Raw genomic sequence first — 23,303 nt, 5'->3', positions numbered from 1 at the left:
ACAAAGCCAGGGCGGTGTTGGCAGCGCACAGAACACAGCTAGATTCTCCCTGGAACCTGCTGGCAGAGGAGCCTGAGATATACGGTTTGCAGGAGAATGGGAAGCACACAAACGGGAAAACGGCCAGTGTGCACACACAGAAGTGCACAACCATCAGCAAGGGCAGGTGCTATGCCAACATGTAAGGTGACACCTGACCAAGTGTGAGGACGTGTTATTTGAGTAGAGATTTTATTTTATTTTATTGAGTTCAGAGAGGAAGGGAAAGGGAGACATAGAAACATCAATGATCAGATACAATCATTGATTGGCTGCCTCCTGCATGCCCCACACTGGGGATTAAGCCTGCAACCCGGGCATGTGCCTTGACCGGAAATCGAACTGGGGCCCTTCAGTCCGCAGGCCAACACTCTATCCACTGAGCCAAACCAGCTAGGGCTGAGTAGAGATTTAAGATTCTCAGGAGTTGCTCAGGTCAGGGGTTACTGAGACTATGACCCTGGAAGGGGAAGCAGGGGGTCAAAGCCCCATGTGAGGAGGCTGGAAGGGCAAGTCAGGGCTACTCCAAGCAAGGCCCTGAAGGACAGGTTGGAGATTTTGGTTTGATCCTGAGATCCAGGTTGGGGAGCCACTGGGAGTTGTAAACAGGAGTGTGGCCAGATCAGTTTCGGGTTTGAAAACATTTCTCAGGCTGCAGGGCTGCACATTAACTGTGCTTTCGGGGCAGACAAGTCTCTGCTGGAAGGAGCAGGAGGACTTCTCGGCTCCCAAACAGCCTGGGACAGCCAGGGTACAGCTCACCAAGGCCGCACCATGAACATGGCAGGCAGTCAGGACCCCAACCAGATCTCCAGGTGCCTAGCTGAGCCCTGTAGATTGTAGCTTTTCTTCTTCAGATCACTTCAAAGGTGTGTTCCTTCTAGAAGGGTGTTTTCGTTACCTCTCCAGCCCACTGGTAGTCCCATAGAAGGGATTTAATTCTGTGACAGTGACACACAACTCTGGCTGCACATTAGAATCACCTGGAGAGCTTTGAAAACTACTGCCACTAAGCTCCACCCCAGAACAATCTGAGCAGAATCTCTGGGCATTGCCTCAATAGCTATACTTAAAAAAAAATAACCTTTTATTTTTCAATTACAGTTGTACAATATTATATTAGTTTCAGGTGTGCAAACCAATGAGATTTGACATTTATATAATTACAAAGTGATCAGCCCAATAAATCTAGTACCCACCGGACACCACACATAGGTATTACAATATTATTGACTATCTTCCAACAGGTATACTTTTAAAGCAGGGGTGGGGAACGCCCGGCCCACTAGTAGTATAAGGCCCGGGAAATCATTTGGTCTGGCCCTGCCAAGGCATTAGGGGTGAGTTAGTTAAATGTTTGACCAAGTATAGCAGGCTGATTGTTAAGTTGATAATTTTGTATGGCCTGAGAGTGATGTTATAAATGTCCAAATGGCCCCTGGCAGAAAAACGGTTCCCCAACCCTGTTTTAAAGACTCCCTGAATGATTCGAATGGACATTCACAGACCCCTTCTTCCCTCTCTCAAGAGACTGGTATTCCTCTTTTGAAGAAGGCTCTCAACATGAGTACCTTAAATTCCTTGGTGTTTTTGTCTTCATGCAGAACAGAAATTGAAAAAAAGGTGGGGGGAGGGGGCTTGTGGGTGGTCTTTCCCCAACTTCCTGTAATTTTGTGAAACCCCCAAATTTCCTTCTATTAATTAGAGAATTTACCCGGGGCCTAGTCCCCAGCCACTCACAGCGTCCTTCATACTCCTAGTTTGCAAGCTCCTCCATCCAAGCAGCTTCTTCAGGGGAACATTAAATATTTCAAAAACACTCCCCACATGTAAAATAACAGGGGCAGCTTTTATACAAAATTATACTGGATCTCCCTCAAGAGGGAAGAACAAGTTAAATGACTAACCCTGGGTTAAAAAATACAGAAAGAAGACACTTCATCTCTGTGGAGGCCAGAAATGAAAACGAAACCTTGCTGCTGAGCCAGGCCGGGCCTCACCCACCTTCTGCCCCAGAGCCCAGGCAGGACTGGAAAGGCAACCCCGACCAGGGCACAGGAGGCAACCTGGCGCCCTCCTGGCTCTGCGGGGTGGGCCTGGCCGCTGCCAAGCCTGTCCTGCTTGGCAGGCGTCTTCTCCCCACGGAGCCTTGCTTTTGTCTAGGGTCCTGTGGCCCTTTCTGGAGCGCTTCTCTAGGTTGATCACTTCATACTCCTCTCTCCATCTTTGTCTCAGGACACGAGTCCAGAGTGGTGCCTGGTCTTGCAAACGGGTGGGGAAATCAGGGGCAAGGCCAAGGGGGCGGGTGGGGAGAGTCCTGGATCCCGTGTTCACTCTGAGCCTCCGGACTTCCTTCGTCAACACCAGCACACCCCGTGCTGCAAGCTCACGGCTGGCGGGAAAGCGGGGTCCACACCTACGGCTCCGCGACTCCAAAGCCTTCCCGCTGGGAAGAGACAAAACCCGAATCTCACCCCAGCTCTAATGTCCAGACCTGATGTTAGTTTGTTTCTTCCTTCCCATCCACACATTCATCCTCAGTCTAAAACAGAGCAGTCCTCGCATTTCCTAACTGCGATGACAGCGGGTTTTCCTGCACCGGCGAGTTCCACGGGGGACACTGCGGGCGGGGCGGCCGTGGAGTGCAGACAGAGGCTCTTGGGGGGGCTGCTGAGAGGAAAGCGCCCGGATTGGGGCCGAGATCCAGGGGAAGCCTCAGTGCCCACGGCCACCGAGGAGGGAGGGGAGTCGTGGGCCAAAGCCTTCCTCGTCTGCACTGAGCGGTCCCCACCACAGCTAGGTGCCTGAGCCCGAATCCCATTTTCTCAGCCCCAAGCCCCTGGACTCCCAAAGGCGGGTGGCTTCGCCGGGCAGGGCGTCGGCCCCTTTAATTAGGAGCGCGCTCCCAGGACGCGTCTAGGAATCTCCCGCGAAGGAGGAGGGGAATTTCACTGCGTCCCTGCGTCCCCGCCTCCCACCCTGGGCCTGGACCAAACCAAAACGAGGGGTGGGGTGGCGAGGGTAGGGCAAGGCGCAGGCTCTTGCGGGATGGGCTTGGGCCTTCGGATCATCGGGGCGCAAAGCCTAAGTAGCAGCCGAGGCTCCTCAGCGGGCAGCATGGCGCCATGGAGGAGCCCAGGAGGCCTGTGGGCGCCGTTTCCCCCCTGCAGTCGGCTCCGCAGTGGTCCGGTCCTGTTGACGTGCGGAAGCTCCGCATTCTCTGCTGTTGATTGTGGCTCAGCCAGGCCCTGGTTTAGGCCTGCGAGCCCAAGGCAGCCCTGGCGCCATGGAGGAGCCGGGGACTGCCTCTCGGCCCACTTGGGGCTAGTCCTGGCCAAGCTAGGCAGGGCTAGGCAGCATTGCCGAAGATATGGGAAAAAAGAAACACCCCACAATCCCTATGGTTTTCTATGGGAGTTGCTGATATGTGCAACCACTGTAGGATTTGTGGTTGTTGCTGTTTTTGTGGATAAGTTTTTGTTGGATTAGAAGCCGGCTTTATGTGGAAAGAGAAAAAGCATGCTGTAGAACTGTCTACACTAATGGAAGAAAACTGTAAAGTACTTGAAAAATGTAGCCTCGTACAAAAAGAGTGTGAAGGCTTCGAGTCATTAAAGGATTCCAGCTTTGAGGAGGAGCTGACAGAAATGCAAAGTTTGAAGGCAGTTTGTGAAAAGCTGAACAGTTCCAAATCTGAATTTGAGGATGAAATACTCTTTCTAGCAAAAGAGTTAAAGGAAGAGAAATCCGAACAAGATGAATTGGTGGTGGATATTTCCAAAAGGATACAGTCCTTAGAAGATGAATCAAAATTACTGAAATCACAAGTAGCTGAAGCCAAAACAACCTTCAAAATATTTCAAATGAATGAAGAACGACTTAAGATAGCTATAAAAGATAGTTTGAGTGAAAATTCCCAACTTCAGGAAAGCCAGAAACAGCTTTTACAAGAAGCTGAAGAATGGAAAGAACAAGTAAGTGAACTTAATGAACAGAAAATAACATTTGAAGACTCCAAAGTATATGCAAAACAAATTTTATGTGACAAAGAAAATCAGATCAAATCTCTGACTGAATACTTGCTAAAGATGCAAGATTGGACTGCAGTGCTTGGAGAAGACGTAAGGGATGATAACTTGGAATTGGAAATGAGTGATTCAGAAAATAGTTCGCTCTTAGATAATCAACCAAAAGGAGATTTGAAGAAACTGATTCATACTGCTAAGTTAAAGGCTTATTTAAAAACCCTAGAAGGAGAAAGAAACCAAATATACACCCAATTAACTGAAGTAGATAAAACAAAGGAAGAGCTTATAGAGTGTATTAAAAATCTCCAGGCTGAACACACATCTTTGCAGTCAGAAAATGAACATCTTGAAAATGAGAATCAAAAGCTTCAGCACAAACTTAAAGTAATGACTGAACTGTATCAAGAAAATGAAATGATACTTAACAGGAAGTTAACAGTAGAAGAAAATTACCGGCTAGAGAAAGAGAAAAAAAGTTCTAAAGGAGATGAAAAGATCACCCATGCAACCGAAGATCTGGAGACCTATAGAATTAGAGCCAAAGATCTTGAGGAAGAATTAGAGAAAACCATTCATTCTTATGAAGGGAAGATTATTTCCCATGAAAAAAAAGCCCATGATAATTGGTTGGCAGCTTGGACAGCTGAAAGAAATCTCAGTGATTTAAAGAAAGAAAATTCTTACCTCAGACAAAAATTAACGGAAACAGAGCTTAAATTTGAACTTTTAGAAAAAGATCCGTATGCACTTGATGCTCCAAATACAGCATTTGGCAGAGAGCATTCCCCATATGGTCTGTCACCATTGAGTCCACCTTCATCTGAAACAAGAGCTTTTCTCTCCCTTCCAACTTTGTTGGAGGGCCCACTCAGACTCTCACCTTTGCTTCCAGGGGGAAGGAGGAGAGACTTAAGAGGCCCAGGGAATCCTCAGGACCATCAGATTACTAATGAAAGAGGAGAATCAAGCTCTGATAAGTTAACTCATCCTCCCAGGGAACCTTCTGACACTGGGTCCCTTTCATCTCCATGGGTACAGGATCATAGGATGATAATTCCTCCATCAGGCCAACCTTATCCTGATCCAGCTCTTCCTCTACATAGGCAAGAAAGATTTTATTCTAATATTGGTAGACCATCTGGACCAGCAGAACACAGAAGTTTTAATATGCCATCATTGGATAAAGCAGATGGGTCAATGTCTTCCGAAATGGAATCCAGTGGAAATGGTAGCAAAGATGATCTTGGTAATTTAAATATGCCAGATGCATCTCTCCCCACCAAAAGTGAAGCAACTGGCCCTGGCTTTGTTCCTACAATCAGAGGTCCATTGTTTCCAATGGATGCAAGGGGTGCCTACATGAGACGAGGTCCTCCTTTTCCTCTACTTCCAGGAAGCATGTATGGAGCTTCCTGTGATTATTTTCCTCCAAGGGACTTTCCTGGCCCACAGCCTCCTCCATTTGCAATGAGCAATGTCTATTCATCAAGAGCTTTTCCTCATTATCTTCCCCCAAGAGCTGGATTTTACCACCACATCCTGAAAGAAGTAAGTACCCATCAGGGTCAATTCTGCCTTCAAGTGAGCCTACTACTGAATGAACAACCAGAAACACAAGAGTCTTGACAATAGTTTTGGTCTCCAAAAGTAATTTTGACTTCTTCCATTTTCAGTTTAAGTAACAGCTGTTACTTAAGTGATTATACTTATGCTCAAATTGGAGCTTAATGGATTACATTCTCAGGATAGTGTTTTATAAATAAAGATTATTTAAATATGAATCTAATTATTTCTATTTTATTTTATTCTACATAATGTAATTATTTTAATTTGATTAACAAATTCACTATCACATAAACAATAATGTGAATTTCCTATATGTGATCTTGTAGTTGGGGATGTTTTAAACTCCAAAGGCTATGTCTTTATGCCAAGAACTGTATTTCCTATTGTTATAGACAAATGTGAAAATAACTATGATTAATTAATTAAATTTTAATTGATTTAAATATTTGCTTGGCATTGATTATAATAATAGAATCAGCTAGGTTTTTTTCATTAAAAAAAAAAAAAAAGAGTGGAGTAGTCCTCACACAAAATCTTTTGACCTGAATGCCCTAAAAGTGCGCTCTAATTCAAGACTGGTAAATCTGAAAGTGTAGATCTTTTCCAACTAGGAATCTAAGAATGAGGGACATTTTTCAGATGTGAAAATCCAAGGGCTACTACTTTGCTGCAATGTCCACTTGTTTACTTTAAAAAAAAAAGAACAAATATATATATTTTTAATTTCTTTATTGATTAAGGTATCATATTTGTCCTCATCCCCCCATTCCCATCCCAAACCCCTCCCCACGCATGCCCCCACCCTCCTGTTGTCCGTGACCGCTAGTTAGGCTTATATGCATGCATACAAGTCCTTTGGTTGATCTCTCCCCCTTACCCCCACCCTCCCCCTACACTACAGACTGATTTATTTGCCTCTCAGCATATCCATTATTGCTTGTCTCATTTTCGGTTCTTATAAGTGTATTTCTAGTATCACATGATCTCACTCATCTAGGGGAAATAATGAACAACATAAAATGATGAAGAACAAATATTTTTTTGAGTCATGTTCAAAACTGTGGGTATGGGCAGAAGGACTTGTGGTGATACAAAGGACCATGGTCCCCACCTACAAGGGGCTGACTCTCGTACATAACGGCTAACCAGTGCTACCAGCAGAACCTCATAAGGACCAAGGGAGGCAAGGTCAAAAGTGCTACATGATTACTCTCCCTTTCCCTTATAGACCGAAACAGAAACTTCAGGGGAGAGGAGTCCTAGCTCACCCCACTCCTCAGTGCCAGATACACCAAGTGAATCTCAAGTTTCAGGCTTCTCGCCAGTTTTGGAGAAAAGACCGGACTACCATTGTTGGGAAATTCTGCACTGCTCCTTTGCCTGTCAATGACAAGTAAGCCGAGTATGCACCTACCCCCGACACACCCATAAGGACCAATCCTGACCTTAGATATGATGCTTGTTGAGGTTCGATCTCATCGTAAGTGATTTGCTTCTTTGATGCATGGACGACAACAACCCAAGGTTTTTTCCGACACACTTGCAGGGCTATCTTGGTATCTTGGGTTGGGAATGTTAGGAAGCCAAAGAGGGTGACCTCTAAATCCTCATTCCCACTTCAATATAAGAAACCCCATTTTACCTGATCTGTCTGTCTGTCTATCTATATATCTATCTATCTATCTATCTATCTATCTATCTATCTATCTATCTCTATCTTATTTGGTTTCTATATAAGATTTTATTGGAATAAAGATTCCTAATTGCATTTTTCTTCCTCCTTAGCATCCACTGGTCACTCTCATGGGTGTGGATTGAGTCTCCCCATTCCCTTTACCCTGCCTCTAACCTTTATATTATTAGCCCTACCATCCTGGACCTTTGGAGGACAGTAGGCTCCTATAGTAGACAATTGTAGACTTCTTTCACCTGACATCATTAAAACTCTTAGAGAGCTCTTAGCCCTCCCTCCTGTCCAAAAGGAACCTGCCCTGAACATATACCTTCTTGTTGCTTTTCTCTTGCAGTAAAAAGACGGTCTGCTTACCTGAGCCAGTGAACTTACAAGCAGGTGTGACTGTTTGTCGTGACCTCAAAATTACATGTGTATAGTAAAAGCCTGGGCAGGACGTATCCCTGGATTGTAGGGATGTGGGTGGGAAGCGGGGGGGGGGGGGGGAAGGGGTTTCAACTTATTCTAGGCCACTGCTACTAAGAATGAAGGCAAAACTCTTAGTTATTTCCCCCATAATTCACTACCTTAGAAGGGAAAGATAGCTCATTTTATAGAGCTATCTTTATTTGCATGCCAATTTGAAGAGCCTTATATAGATATCACTTCAGCTTTCTTACTCATACTTAAGAGCAATTACCCCACGTCCTTGTGCTCTGTACAATAGAAACATATACAGGAAAAATGCTTTTATAAAAAATAAAACTCCATGGAATATCTGAATTATTTATTGTTTTATTGGGGTGGAATTCTGTTACCAAAAAAAACGTGATTTATAGTCTGTGGGACTGGAGAAAACAGTAGATGTTGAGTTCTCTGCGTTAAAATAGCAATTGGAAAGAAGAGCTTGGAACGAGAGGGGATGAAGGATGGGGCTGAAGATGCTGCCATTCACGCCCCTTACCATCACCTTTTCTGGATATCTGGAAAGTTTGGGGAGGGGGGGGGATCAGAGAGATCTTTGGGGAAATATAGGTAGATTTTCTTTGTGTCAGTGTTTCCCAAACTTTGATCTTTATAAATAATATTGTATCAGCCACAGTCTAGCAAGAAGCAGATGGTACACTCAAATTAGGTAATTTGAGGGGAATTTAATAAAAGGACTATTTACAAAGGTGTTAGTGGGAAATGGGGAAACCACGCAGGATAGTGCAGCTGCAGGGCTAGCGGCAGTGGGAGCCGCTACTCCCCCTAGGTATAAGGAGGCAAGTGGAAGGAGCACCAGAACCTGGAGCCAGCGTGGGCTGTGGACCTTAGGTCAAGGGACAGTCATCAGGCAGCAATATTGCAGGGAGGGAGCCAGGGAAACAGAGTCCCCAACCTCACTCTTCTTTCCTCCCTCATTCCCCTGCTAGTACTCCCCATTGAGTGACTACAACTGGAAGCTGGAAGGCAAGAGGCACAGTGATACAGCTCAGGAGGAAAAGCAGGGCAGAGAAGGGTAGAGAATGGATGGGTAGGAGTGGGGAACAGAGAGGTATGGCTCACACCTTCATCACTTTCTCCAGAGCCAGGTACAACCTGGATTCTCCTAAGCTTAATGGTTTCCTTTAAATTAGTTCTTTAAAAAATCATTTTAATCACTTTTAAGTGAACAACAATTCAGTGGTTTTAAAGCATATTCACATTGTTGTCCAATCCTCACCATGATTCATCTCCTGAACTTTTCATCATCCCAAACTGAAACTCTGTACCCATTAAATAACTCTCCACTTGCCTACACCCAGCCTGTGATAACCAATATTCTACTTTCTGTCTCTACTAGAGGCCCGATGCACGAAATTCATGCAAGGGGCTCGGCCCTCACAGCCCTGGCTTCGTCCAGAAGGTCGTCTGGAAGGATGTCCGGAAGGACATCTGGAAAGTCGTTCGGCTGTCTGATCTAATTAGTATATTACGCTTTTATTATTATAGATGCATCCTACTATTCTAGGTACCTCATACACTATCTGTCCCTTTGTGATTGGCTTATTTCATTTAGCATAATGTTTTCAATGTTTATCCTTGTTGTAGCATGTGTCAGAATTTCCTTCCTTTTTAAGGGTGACTAATATGCTACGTATGCATATACCACATTTAGTTTATTGATTCATCCATCATTGGGCATTTGAGTTGCTTCTGCCTTTTAGCTATTGTAAATAATGTTGCTATTTATATGGGTGTGCAAATATCTGTTCAAGACTTTTTTATATAATAACCTACATAAATGTGCTTTGAAAGGAAACTGCAGATTTTCTGGTTCACTCTCCATTGTAAAGGCAGGGCAATTGATACAAGCAGCAGGCTATCATTGCTCCATTTGAGTGAAGTCACCTACGTCACCAGGATAGAGCTCTGTCCAGGCTGTAGAAATGTAGCCAAAGGGACAGGTGATGCAATGTGAATATTGTTAATATAAAAATAAAAGCCAAAGTGAGAGGCAATAAGCATTTATTTGAGATCCAGAAGAATAGCTATCCAGGAAGCACTGACTCAGGCAGAAACCCAAATAGTGTTCCGATTAGGAGATGAAGGGAAGGGGTTTTATGAAAAAGGGAAGGGGAAAAATTACATGAACAGGAGGAAGGAATTTCCATAAATGCAGATGAGCTAACACAGTAATGCTAATTCTAAAGAATGTTCTGTAGTCATAATGTCTGCTTTCTTGTCACATTTCCAAACAGTTGTTCGGGATATAATGTTGCTTTAGGCCCAGTCCAAAGGTTATCGTGTCCACTTTAACATTCCAAACGTTTGAGGAATAAGATGTGCAAAGCAGTTCCTTGGGATGGCAACTCCAACTCCATTTTATTTTTATTTTAAAAAATATATTTTATTGATTTTTTTACAGAGAGGAAGGGAGAGAGGATAGAGAGTTAGAAACATCAATGTGAGAGAAACATCGACCAGCTGCCCCCTGCACACCCCCCACTAGGGATGTGCCCGCAACCAAGGCACATGCCCTTGACCAGAATCGAACCTGGGACCCTTCAGTCTGCAGGCCGACACTCTATCCACTGAGCCAAACCGGTCAGGGCTCCAACTCCATTTTAAAGTGGTCCCATTGCTATTGGTTTTCACCACACTCACATACATGCTTTATTTTCTGCACAGTCCACCATCGTCAGTTTGAAAAACCTAGATGTTCCCCAATATGCAGGCTTGGAGTTCTTTTTTCAAAACCATCTCTTCTTTTCTTACTCCCTCCCTTTACTCACCCAGGTTCCTGGCAAGAACCTCCCTAGAGAACTCTTTCCCTGAGCTATATTAGGCTTCATTTTCTGTTTGCTCAGCTTCCTGTTATTGTAACACGGTTGCTACCTTATGAGACAATACTCAGTTTTCCCTGCTGCTTGTTGCTCCAAAGTATGTGTAAATGATGTTACGTTTCTGTGATCAAGATTAGGTCTTGTGGTGCTGATGCTGATTGCTGATACACTGAGCTGATCTCAGACTTTTCCATTTTGCGGTTGGGCACAGCCCTGTGTTTCTTGGCTAATACAGTCTTACTTTAAAGTGCTTTTATTTAAAAACATTTTTTTTTTAAATTCTCACCCGAGGATATTGGTTTTGAGAGAGAGTGAAAGGAGGAAGGAAGGAGAGAGAGAGGGAGTGAAAGAGAGAAACATTGATGTGAGAGACATACATCAATTGTTTGCCTCCCGTACACATCCCTGACCCAGGCTGAGGATCGAGCCTGCAACCAAGGTATGTGCCCTTGACTTGGAATCGAACCGAAGACTCTCTGGTTTGAGGGCCCACGCTCTAACCACTGGGCAACCGGCCAGGGCTTTAAAGCACTTGTAGACTATCTCACCTGTTATTTAGTGCCCCATTAGAAACTTGAGATCATCACTGTAAATGATAAACCAGTTTCTCTGATCATAAATTAATCCTAAGAACAACTCCAATGAGAACATAATAATGTTTAAACTTCCAACTAGATATTGTGGCTTGCTGAAGGCTTCATGCCCTAGGCCTGTTTTGCCCTTATAACAAGGGGAGATTAGCAAGGATGAAAGAGGTGTCAAAAAATTTATCAATGCCCAGGACTCTCTTCTATATGTAATCAGTGGGTTGAAAATTAAAATATGAATAGTAATTGCACCAAGAGATTTAATGTTATTTAATGCTGGGTCTATGTGCTACCTTCAGCCATCTTGCCCAGTGTCGGTTATGTGGCCCTCACTTTCAGAAACGTGGCTAAGTAAGTGGGATGTTTGTGGGGTAAGGAAGAAGGGAAAGCTAACAAAGACCGAGTCACTGCTTGATAACATTGTATTTTTAGAAGGCCTTTTTAAAGCTTGTAACTCAGGGTTTGGATACTAGGATTCATTTAAAGTAGCTCATTGATTTCTTCTCAATCTTGGTCTTCATATTAATTTTTCCACCAAATTCACACCAGCTTACTCTCTCTCTCTATATTTAACATTATAAAAGCAATACATGCTCATTTTCACAAGTCAAACTATAGACATATAGTCACCACAGCCCTGGTAATCAATGTTAATAGCTTGGTTTATGCCCTCCTACTCATTTCTCCATTTTAATACAAATATATACATACAAAGTTGTTTTTTGGTGTGTTTTTTTTTTTTTAACAAAAATGAAATCATAGCACATGTATTATTCTACACTTTTCCTTTGTTACATAACAATATATCATGAGCCGAAACCGGTTTGGCTCAGTGGATAGAGCGTCGGCCTGCAGACTGAAAGGTCCCAGGCTCGATTCCGGTCAAGGGCATGCACCTTGGTTGCGGGCACATCCCCAGTAGGGGGTGTGCAAGAAGCAACTGATTGATGTTTCTCTCTCATCGATGTTTCTAACTCTCTATCCCTCTCTCTTCCTCTCTGTAAAAAAAAAAAAAAAAATTCAATAAAATATATTAAAAAAACACACACAATATATCATGAATATCTCTCCTGGTACTATCATACATAAGTCTAATTTATTCACTGGGTATTTATTATTCCACAGTACAGATATGCTGTAATTTGGCCAACCATTTTTTTGTGGTGCATATTAAGGTTGCTTTTATTTTTTTTTTAAACTACAAATGATGCTGCAATAAATATTTTTGTACATCTATTATCATATCAGTGCCTTCATTTCTATGTGGTAGGTATCTTTGGTGAGAATTGCTAGGTCAACAAATATATCAAAAGGTTAGTAATGCACCCTGGCTGGGTAGCCCAGTTGGTTAGAGTATCCTCCTGATATGCCAAGGTTGCTGGTTCAATCCCTGCTCAGGTCACATACAAGATCAACCAACAAATGCATAAATAGCCCAGTTGGCATGGCTCAATGGTTAAGCATCGACCTCTGAACCAGGAGGTCAGTTTGATTCCCGGTCAGGGCACATGCCTGGCTTGCGGGCTCAATCACCAGTGTGGGGCGTACAGGAGGCAGCCAATCAATGATTCTTCCTCTCTGAAATAAAAACAAACAAACAAACAAAACAAAAACAACAAATGCATAAATAACTGGAACAACAAATCGATGTTTAGAAAAAAAGGTTAGTAATGCTGTAGATTACTTTCCAAAAATTCTATAATGATTCACATACACTCTGTGACAACGGTTGAAAGAAATTGTTTCATTGCAATTATTTATTCCAGTATTAGTCTCCCTAAGACAAGTAACCCAAATCCCCAAATCTCTTCTCTGGAGTTACCATGTGGTGTTCAGTTGATTCCAAGTTGGCTGACCAGTTACCCACTTATGAAACTGGAATGTCCCTCTTTCCTTCAGAATTATGGTGGTCTAAGATTTTAGTACCTTTTAAAACTGGGCATTCATTCAGAAACAGGAGTCTTTAGAGCCCTGAAACTCCGTAGGGGCGAGCTATGATGAACTTTAAAAAATAAAGTCTTGTTGTTTTTTGTTTTTTTAAAGAATATATTTTTATTGATTTCAGAGAGGAAGGGAGAGGGAGAGAGAGAAATGTCAATGAGAGAGAATCATTGATTGGCTGCCTCTTACATGCCCCACACTGGGGATTGAGCCTGCAACCTGGGCATGAGCTTTGACCAGGAACCGAACTGTGACCTCCTGGTTCACAGGTCGAGGTTCAACCATTGAGCCCCGCCGGCCAGGCTTATTGTTTTTTATGATTGTAAAATTTCACTCATCTAAAAAATTTCAGCCAATCCAGAGAGTTATAAAAGAGAAAGTGAAAGCTAAAGCTTCCTGAGCATTTAGCATGTGCCAGGTATATAAATTATCTTATGTAATCCAACAATTGCATGTATGACCTCATTTTACATATGAGAAAACTGTGGGACAGGGAAATTAAGCAACTTGCCTTTGGTCACACAGGTAGCAATGGGTGAAATCAGAGAATATATATATATATATATAGAAAGTGACATACTGCTCCCCCCAGTCTTTAACACATCTCTCACCTCACCCTGGGATGACTGTCACAGCCCTGCCTCTACCCAGAGAAAGTTGGCTTCTTCCACTTAGAGGAGAGCTCAGAGGTGATTCAACTATCCCGGTTTTGAGTCTTTCCATGCCCCCTTGATAGTCAAGAAATCCTCTCTGACCTCAGTATTCACTCTCTCATTTATGAAACCATACTGTTTGCTAAAGCCATTCAGCATCCTCACAACAGCCCAAACTCAATCCATCCAAAATTAAATCAGCATCCCCCCCTAGTTGTTTCTCCTCTCCTTATAGTCATAGCCACGACCATCATCCAATATCCAGGCTTGAAGCCTAAGTCATCTTTGACAGAGACATCACTGTGCTCAAAGGAAAGCAAGGAGAGAGAGAGAGAGAGGAGAGAGAGAGAGAGAGAGAGAGAGAGAGAGAGAGAGAGAGAAATCAGTTTCCTCCCTCTCAATACCTGATTTACACGCAAACACTCTGCCTCTCAGTTTCTTTAAAATGTGTCTATATCGGCCCCTGCTGTCTATTGCCTTGGATTCCTAGTAAGGTCCTGGATTTGGCACAAACCTCTGAATTGGTCTCTTTTTTCCAATTTCTTTCCACTCTAGTCCACTTGGTTTACCTGTGCCAGATAATTCTTTCTACACACTCTTTAATGTATCGTTTTATCACTCTAACATTGTCACTGGATTCTCCTGATGTCCTTAGAATGAGGGCTTTCTTAACTTCTTAACCTGTAATTCAGGAATGTCTGTGTCTAGATCCTTGTCTTTCTTCCTGGATTTCTCTCTTACTCTTTCCCTAAAGAAATTTTTAGCCCCTGCTAGATTGATCTACTATAATAATTATTGCTGTGTTCTTTAAACAATGCTTATATTAATCATCAAGCCACAGTGTCAGGAGGGGAAACCAAAGTGCAGAAAGAAGAAGGGAATTGCCCAAAATCCAACAGCCACCAGAGAAAACCACAGCCACGCTCTCATTTATGTTGCTCTTAACCTGGGCTGCACTTTTATTGGATTTTAATAATTCTAAGTGACTTCTCATTACATGTGAGTGTGAGCTTTAATAAGATTTTGAAGATAGACTAGGGACAGTGTTTATCTGGAAGTGAATTCCTGCTGCTGCCTTGAAGCTCTGGGTCTCTACCCAGGCCTAAGCCAGGAGACAGGTTTTTTAGTTTTTTGTTGTTGTTTTTTAAAATATGTTTTTATTGATTTCAGAGGGGAAGAGAGAGAGAGGGAGAGGGAGGGAGAGGGAGAGAGAGAGAAACATCAATGCTGACAGAGAATCATCGATCAGCTGCCTCCTGCACCCCCCCCACTGGGGATCGAGCCCACAACCTGGGCATGTGCCCTGACCTGGAATCAAACTGTGACCTCCTGGTTCATGGGTCGATGCTCAACCACTGAGCCACACCAGCCAGGCAGATTCTTATTTTGGACAGAATGGAAGGGTAGAGATGTTACAGAATTTACCAGGCAACTGGAAAACACACAACAGGTACTAAGAAGATTTAGTCAGGAAAAACCCTTTATTTGCAGGTGTACTAATACGGTGACTCAGACTTTCCAAAGCCTGAGTGATGACTATGGATGAAGCTTTCCCGTTATACCCTTAGTTCCTTTGTCCCCAAAATATGGATCAGGCTTCCGGACTTTTCGCGGCTTTGCAGCCCCCCGTGAGCTGGGAGGGGGAAGTGAGATCACACTCAGAGGCTTGGCCTGTCTGGTGCCAGTGCTGCCACCCCCCCCCCCCGGGGGTTGTATATGGTTCATGGTTTATGGCCTCTGTAAAACGGGAGTATTCCGGGAAGCAGGTTCTGCAAGGCAGGACAGGCATCACAGATAAGAATGGAGTTTATTATTGGCTAGCGAGAGTGTGTGTCAGAATGCAGGTTACTGGCATAGATTCAGACAGCTAGCCCCCACAAATGTCTTATTTTTCATTTCAGAGAGGTGGAAAGAGATCTAGGTAAATATGCTGGGAAAGGCACCCCGATATATGAACACTCCTCTTTGTGGCACTGAGGCCAAAGTGCAGAAAGAAGAAGGGAATTGCCCAAAATGGCAATAAGAAAAGAACCTTCCTCATATGTTTTTTGGTGAGAATTCAATTAATATACATATATACTAAAGCACTTAAAACCATGGTAAAGTGTCTGACTCAACTAAAAATGCCCCTTCTCCCTCGCAGTTACCAGCCCTCTCAACTATAAAACACTCAGCCCTCCGGATTGAAACTCAATCCACCCTAACCTCAAGATCACTTCCCGTGACTCTCAACCTAGGGTTAAATTTAGAAGCTGTCCTCTGCTATATTTCTTATCTGGAAAGTACGGGAAAATGGGTAAAATTGGAGACAAGCAATCATAAAACCAGGATGTTCATTCATTCATTCATTCAGCAAACCTTTATTGTAAGCCCACTATGTACCAGGCACTAATCTGAAGGCAGTCCTCTACATATCAACTACAATGTATTAAATGCTTACTATGTGTCAAGCATGGTTTTAAGTGCTTTAGTATATATGTATATTAATTGAATTCTCACCAAAAAACATATGAGGAAGGTTCTTTTCTTATTGCCATTTTACATATGAACAAGCTGAGGTGCTGAGCAGTTAAGTAACTAGGCAAAGAATGACACAAAGCTAAGTGGCAAGGTGGAAATTGAACCCAGGTGGGCTAGCTCCAGAGGCTTGTATTCTTAATCCTATACTATGTTGACGTAGCATCCTAACCCAATACCTACTTATGTCACCCCCATCTCCTTTTCAAGAAACTTAATTTAACACACAATACTTGGTAAAGTGTCTGTCCAGGGGCCGGGTGCTGAGAATGCAAATAAAATAAGACAGGAAGGACTATGTCTTCAGAAGCTCACACATTAGTACAAAAATACTAAAAAGAGCTATTGTGTGTCAATGTTGGTGGTTTATAATTTACTTAAAACACTGCAGCATACACAATGGGATAAATGAGTGATCTTCAGTTGCCATTCTAGGAAAGTTTGATCAATTATCCGAATTAGAAATAAGTATCCTTGGGGCAGTCATCTAACATTTCATCGAAAGTTCACAGTCCAGAGGTAGCTCCTATGATCACTTCAATCCTCTTCAAGTCCCCATGTCCTCATCTCAACCCCCAGAGTCCCTGGGAAGCTTTACAATTACAGATCTAAGGCCAGGGCCCCCAGAAATTCAGTTTTAGTGGCTTTGCTCTGGGCCCAGTTTTATTACTATATGTAAAATAATATATGTAATATATAAATACTTATATAAATACTAGAGGCCTGGTTCACAAAATTCGTGCACAGGAGGGTACCCCCAGCCCAGTCTGCACCCTCTCCAATCCAGGACCCCCAGGATCAGGCCTAAACCAGCAGCCGGACATCCCTCTCACAATCCTGGACCGCTGGCTCCTAATTGCTCACCTGCCTGCCTGCCTGCCTGGTCACCCCTAACTGCCCCCACCCCCCGCTGGTCTGGTCACCCCTAACTGCCCCCCCTGCCGGCCTGGTCACCCCTCACAGCCCCCCCAACCTCCGCCGGCCTGGTCGCCCCACACATCCTGCTGTTCAGTTGTTTGGTCGTCCCTCACTAACCCCCTTGCTGGCCTGGTCGTAGGCAGCCATCTTGTGAGGGTTAATTTGCATATTATATCTTTATTATTATATAGGATATAAAATACATAATATATATTTAGTTTTTAATTTTTTATTATGGAGCATTTTAAATGCATACAAAATTAGACGGATGAAACTCCAGGTACCCATCATCCACCTTCAACAATGATCAATTCTCATGGCTGTCTTGTTTTGTCTATGGCAGTGGTATTTTTTTTAATTTCCCAGTTTATTTTAGTATACAGCCAGGGTTGAGAATCACTGCTCTAAAGAAATAATTACAGTGCGATCACTGCAAACACAGAAGTATGTACCTAACCTGGTGGAAGCAGGGAGGGGCATGACAAACTCTGACCATGGAGGGAAAGGGGGTGGATTTCCATGGCCCCTCCCTGGATCCCATGCCAGAAGCTGGAATCATGTAGGGGGTGGGTGGGGGCGGGCTTCTTAAATATATATATGCACACACACATTGTGGAACCTCGGTTCTCAAACTTAATTCACTCAGAGGGCTGTTTGAGAAGCGATTTGTCAAGACACGGAATCATTTTTTCTCATTAGAAACAATGTAAACTGTGGGTGTAAGAACAAGAAAAAAAAAGGCCTTTCTTTTTCTTTGCTGTGGCCTTTCACAATTTATGAGAAGCACCTGTTAACGAAAAACAACCATTGAAACCTGTAAAGAATTTTAGTGAGTTTATTTGAGCCAAACTGTCGACATATGTCGGGAAGCAGAACCTCAATGAATTGAGATAATGCTCCGGAGAATGCATGGTTACATCTATTTTTATACATTGCCATCAAAGGAGGGACATAGGTGGGCTACATGAAATTCATTGGTGACGGATTAAGGAGGTGGGATAAAGTCAAACGGTGGGAAACCCCTGGGATTGGACAAAAAGTAAAATGATGGACACATACTTAGGTGGGTACAGGAACAATTAACATGATAATGAAGGAATTTGAGGCATCTGTCCTGGCGCCTACTACATTTGGTTGTGCCCCAGCGGCTCCAGCAAAAGAAGGAAGTTACAAGTTACCCAGACATCTCACAGATATGTTATCTTAGAGGTAAAAAAGGCAAATGGGCTCAGGAAAGAAGATCTAAGTTGATCTTTGTCAGGGAAGATATCAGCCTAGGAATGACTGCCCACTATAACCTGTTTGTAGTTAAATATTTAATTTTCAGACCATCTTTTGTGGTTATTTTAGGTCTCTGAGTTTTCAAGACTGCCACACAGGCCTCCCCTGAGCTTGTCAGGTTAGCAGGTGGCTTCTTTCGTTCACACACCTGATAAATAAACCTCAAGATGGTTAGCGCCTCTGGTTCAAACAGCCCTTCTATTCAAACTGAAGACAAGTTACTCTCAAGGCTAAGCTCTTGCATTTAATGACTCAGATTTAATGACTCAGGGAAATCGAGTTGGAAATCCAGTCAGCAGAAGGGCTCTTTTCCCTCCCTTTCAAACCCGTGCTGCCCTCCCTTTTTTGAACCCTTTGTAACTTTCACTCCAACAGGCTTATAAAAATGTTGCTAAAGACACCTCCCTAGGACATCTGCCCAGTCCAGTGATGGCGAACCTATGACACGCGTGTCAGCACTGACACGCGTAGCCATTTCTGATGACACGCGGCCGCATGCCGAGGATGAAACATTTGCTCTCCTGAGGATGAAACATTTGCGACTAGAGTCGTGGAGTTAGTTTTTTCCTCAAAGTGACACACTACCCGAGTTATGCTCAGTTTTTTGGCGAAGTTTGACACACCAAGCTCAAAAGGTTGCCCATCACTGGCCCAGTCCAAAAACAGCAAACAAACTTTTCAAGGACAACCCCTCTGATGTCTGCTCAATTTCAGCCCCCAAGTCCCCTCCCTTCTAGCAACAGCAGCCATTACCCTTTAAGAGACAGGGCCGAAGTTTATTTCTTTGCCTTTGCAGTGATTAGAATGCACCGCCCTTTCCCTTCGGGGAAAGTAAAATAAAATTCCTCTCTGCATTTATGTCTTCTTTTAGTTGTGAATTCTTTCACAGCCTGAGTCACCGGCCCAAAAACCTTATCATAAATTTAATTAATTTGTTCCAGACTTCCAAATGATCCCCTGTTTTAACTTTCTTATATACAGTACATGTCTAATGTACTGTTTAGTCTACTGGGGTTTATTTTTCTTGAATTTATCGAACCACCCCTTATTAGCTTTAAACGAATCACGTTCAGCACTCAGTCCAGGGCTATCTTTCAGGAGGTCAATGTGTGGCATCTTCGCTTTTTCACATATCACTTCCTCTGAAAGACTACTTTCCGTTTGTCTAAGTCAACAACAGTTTTTCTAACTTCTTCAGTTGCCTGTGATCATTGTTTCCTTCACACCCTTAGCAACATTAGCACTCTTGAAGGCCTCTTTATGTTTAAAAATTGTGCTGATCATCCATTTTGCCAGCAACAAAAGCAAAGCAAAAAAAAAAAAAAAAATCACCAAAATATTCCCAGCACAATTTCCTAAGATGTAAACTTGACTCCCATTCTCTCCTATGTTTGTGGCCTGAGAGCTGCTTTTTGTCTTGCTGACTGTATTTATTTAGTTGCATTAAAGCGGGGTTTATAGGTTAGATTAAGTGACAGTATAAATGTGAGGGTTTAAAAAATATGTTTATGTTTGTGATGAAGATAATACAGATGCTAACACAATTTAGAAACTATTGGAGGGGAAAAGGAGAAGAAAAATAGGAGGTACATGATGAATAATAATAAGGAATCAGTTACAAGAAACAAAATTCAGGGTGAAGAGAAGAAACCGAATTGGAGAACGGTGGAGTGGCCAGTGCTTTCCTCTCAGACACTTTAGGGAGGAGCAGGGTGGGAAGGCCGAGCTGCCCATGGGCACGAGTTGGCACAGGGAACATCTGGCCTGAGCCCTGCGGCAGGGCCTGCGGAACCCAGACAGAAAGAACCTCAATCACGTAAGTGTCAAAAAGGAAGTGTTCTGGCTTGAATGGGTGGCAGAAGAAAAAGAAAACTGGAAAGTGAAACTAGAAGTCTCTTAAAATTCCAAGTGTTAAGCTCATCCACGTTTAGCAGCTGAGTTTAACAAAGATCTAACAATTATCAACTAAATGCCAGGCACGTGGCACAGTGTGAGGTGCGGGGACCACAGCATTAAGTAAGAATCTGCCCAGCCCACAGTGCCGAGAGGATGTCTAGAGAGGGTCGTGACACCTGGGGGAAGTGGTCTCGAGGACCCTGAGAGGACTGACTGGAGGGGACAGGTTAATGCTGACGGGGTGGGGTAGATGGCAGGGAGAGTGTGGAAAGAGGTGGCCAGTTGTACTAGCCTTGAGGGATGAGTACATCCCTGGAGGGGACAGGTTAATGCTGACGGGGTGGGGTAGATGGCAGGGAGAGTGTGGAAAGAGGTGGCCAGTTGTACTAGCCTTGAGGGATGAGTAGGATTCAGGGTGCAGGGCCCAGAAGTAGAGGGCAGGACCTGGCCAGGTAGCTGTTGGTTAGAGCATTCTCCTGATACACCAAGGTTGCAGGTTCGATCTCCCATCAGGGCACATACAAGAAGCAACCAATGAATGCATAATCAATCTCTCTCTCTCTCTCTCAAAATCAATTTAAAAAAAAGTAGAGGGCAAATCCAGGCTATTGAGTATCTGCCAGCGGCAGCTGGCGATTGGAAATCATGTGCTATGCAAAAGAGAATTCTTGGGAAGGATCACGTCAGAGAAGTGAACTAAAAGTGAACTAAAATCTCATGATCTCCAGGGAATTTCTGAGCATGGGACACGCGTTGGTGTATGAATTCAATGACAAGTGAAAGTAAAACCCCTTTTTTTTTTTTTTTTTTTTTTTAGAGCACTCACATTTCTTCAGTTATCCAGGTCTGTGGTGGTGTTGACCACATTTCTCTGTTGGTTAGAGCGTTGTCTTGACATGCCAAGGTTGAAAATTTGATCTCTGGTCAGGACACATACAGGAAGCAACCAATGAATGCATAAAAAAGTGAAACAACAAATCAATCTCTCTCTCTCAAATCAATAAGTTAAAAAAACCTATTTGTGGGGGAGTCTACAGGAAATGAGGGTGTCAAGAATATAAAGGGATGCCCTGACTGGGTGGCTCAGTTGGTTGGAGCTTTGACCCATACACCAAAATGTTGCGGGTTCGATCCCGGTTTGGACGTGTACAGGAGGCAACTGATGTTTCTCTCTCTCTCAATGTCTCTCTCTCTCTCTCTCTCTCTCAAGTTCAATAAAAATATACTGTTGGGTGAGGATTAAAAAAAAAAAAGAACATAAAGGGAAGAAGGTACAGACTATTAAAACTCCCCTGCCAGGCGCTTCTCCCCAGGGTCTCTGTGTTCCCATTGCCACCACATGTCTGGCCTTTGGTGCCTCACAACCCCGCTGACCATTTCAGTGGTCTCAACTGTTTTCGTGGCTTTGTTCTCTCTACTCAAGCCCTTCAAAAGAGGCACATGTATGCCAGACTCTGTGGTCTGCACTGAACACAAACTCCCTCTGCGCTGCTTTGGGTGCCGCATTTCCCTGATCACTCCTTGATCAGAGCTAGGATTCCACCACGGGTCACTAAGAGCCCTGGTTCTCTTCTTCTCCAGGCATGCCTTCCTGTACCTCCCGGGACTTTGGTGTAAAGAGGAAAATACATCATAAATAAAATTGGATTTGTTCCAGGGATGCAAGTTTGTTTTTAACATTTGCATATCTAGTAATGTAATTTATTAATAGAATAAATAATCTCTATAAATGCAGAAAATCATGTGATAAAATTTAATACTCATTCATGATCTTAAAAAATGCTTTTAGCAAATTATGAATAGAACCTCTTTAACCTGATAGAGGTATCATAAAAACCTAATAGCACACATCATACTTAATAGTGAAATATTTCCTTAAGGTCAGGTATGAGAGAAGAATGTCTTCACCATTCCTTCTAGTCATCCCTGTACTGGAGGTCCTACCCAGTATAACAAGGAACCAAAAAATAAAAATAAGAAATAAGGAGGAGAATTAAGGTATGCATACGTCAGGAATGAAGAAATAAAGCTATCATTATATACAGATGACAACTGAATCTATGGAAGATCCTGAAAACTATGGATTAATTATTAGAATTGATAAATGATTTTATCAAGATCACTGGATGGAAGCTAAAGATACAAAAACCAATTCTATTTCTGCATACCAGCAATAAAAAAAATTAGAAAGTAAAAATATATTAATGATAACACTTATAATAGCATCAAAGTAATCAAGTACCTAGAAATAAATCTAAGAAAAGCTGTGCAAGGATCTCTACATGGAAATCTATAAAACACTATTGAAAGAGAGAAAAATAAAGAAGATCAAAATAAATGAAGTGCTTAAAAATCAATATTTTAAATACATCAATTATTTACCAACCTGATTCACAGTGTGCATGTAATTCTAATGAAAATTCCAGCAGAGTTTATAATTGTGTGGAGTTTAGCAAGCTGATGGAAATACAAAGGGAAAGGCTAAGAATAACGAAGACTTGAAGAATGAAATTTGAGTATCACCAGATATCAAAACTTATTGTAAATCTTCAATAATTACAAGAGGTGGTATTGTCAACGGATAGAAAATAGACTAATGGAACAGAATAGAAGATCCAGAAATAGACCATCAGGTATATGGCAAAGGGGCACTGATCACTAGTGGGGAGAGGATAATCAGCTCAGTAATAGTGCTCAGTCTATGATCAAAATAACAACTTTGATCCATATGTCATAGATACACAGATATCCCACTGAGGTTGATTGTAGATCTGTGAAATGTAAAACAACAAAACATCTAGAAAGTAACATAGAATATCTTCAGGGGAGGAAAAGATTTATTAATCATGACACAGAATACACTGGGATAGAGAAAACAGAATGCTAAATTACTACAT

The 23,303-nt window shown here is 42.8% G+C and overlaps 2 protein-coding genes across 4 annotated transcripts in view; both read left to right on the top strand.

The window, feature by feature from the left end:
* PLA1A (phospholipase A1 member A) overlaps nt 1–7,787 on the top strand; it is a 50,065-nt gene extending 42,278 nt beyond the window's left edge. For 2 of the 3 annotated variants that reach the window (XM_054713947.1, XM_008146634.3), the window contains 2 exons: nt 6,862–7,026; nt 7,661–7,787. In XM_054713947.1, the coding sequence (XP_054569922.1) occupies nt 6,862–7,026; nt 7,661–7,745 (250 nt within the window). In that variant the 3' untranslated portion in view covers nt 7,746–7,787. Of the gene's footprint in view, nt 1–6,861; nt 7,027–7,660 lie in introns of those variants that run through there. The other variant, XM_054713948.1, reaches the window with a different exon arrangement.
* On the top strand, nt 3,326–5,825 carry LOC103290756 (melanoma inhibitory activity protein 2-like). The gene is given in 4 exon segments (XM_028153341.2): nt 3,326–3,353; nt 3,356–3,491; nt 3,493–3,543; nt 3,545–5,825. Coding segments are annotated over 4 exon segments (2,364 nt in total). The 3' UTR covers nt 5,694–5,825.
* Nucleotides 7,788–23,303: the final 15,516 nt, after the last annotated feature.

Source organism: Eptesicus fuscus, chromosome 3 (assembly GCF_027574615.1).
Source record: "Eptesicus fuscus isolate TK198812 chromosome 3, DD_ASM_mEF_20220401, whole genome shotgun sequence".
Lineage (NCBI taxonomy): Eukaryota > Metazoa > Chordata > Mammalia > Chiroptera > Vespertilionidae > Eptesicus > Eptesicus fuscus.
Note: the sequence above shows the minus strand (reverse complement) of the source record. Positions and strands in the feature narration are given on the sequence as shown.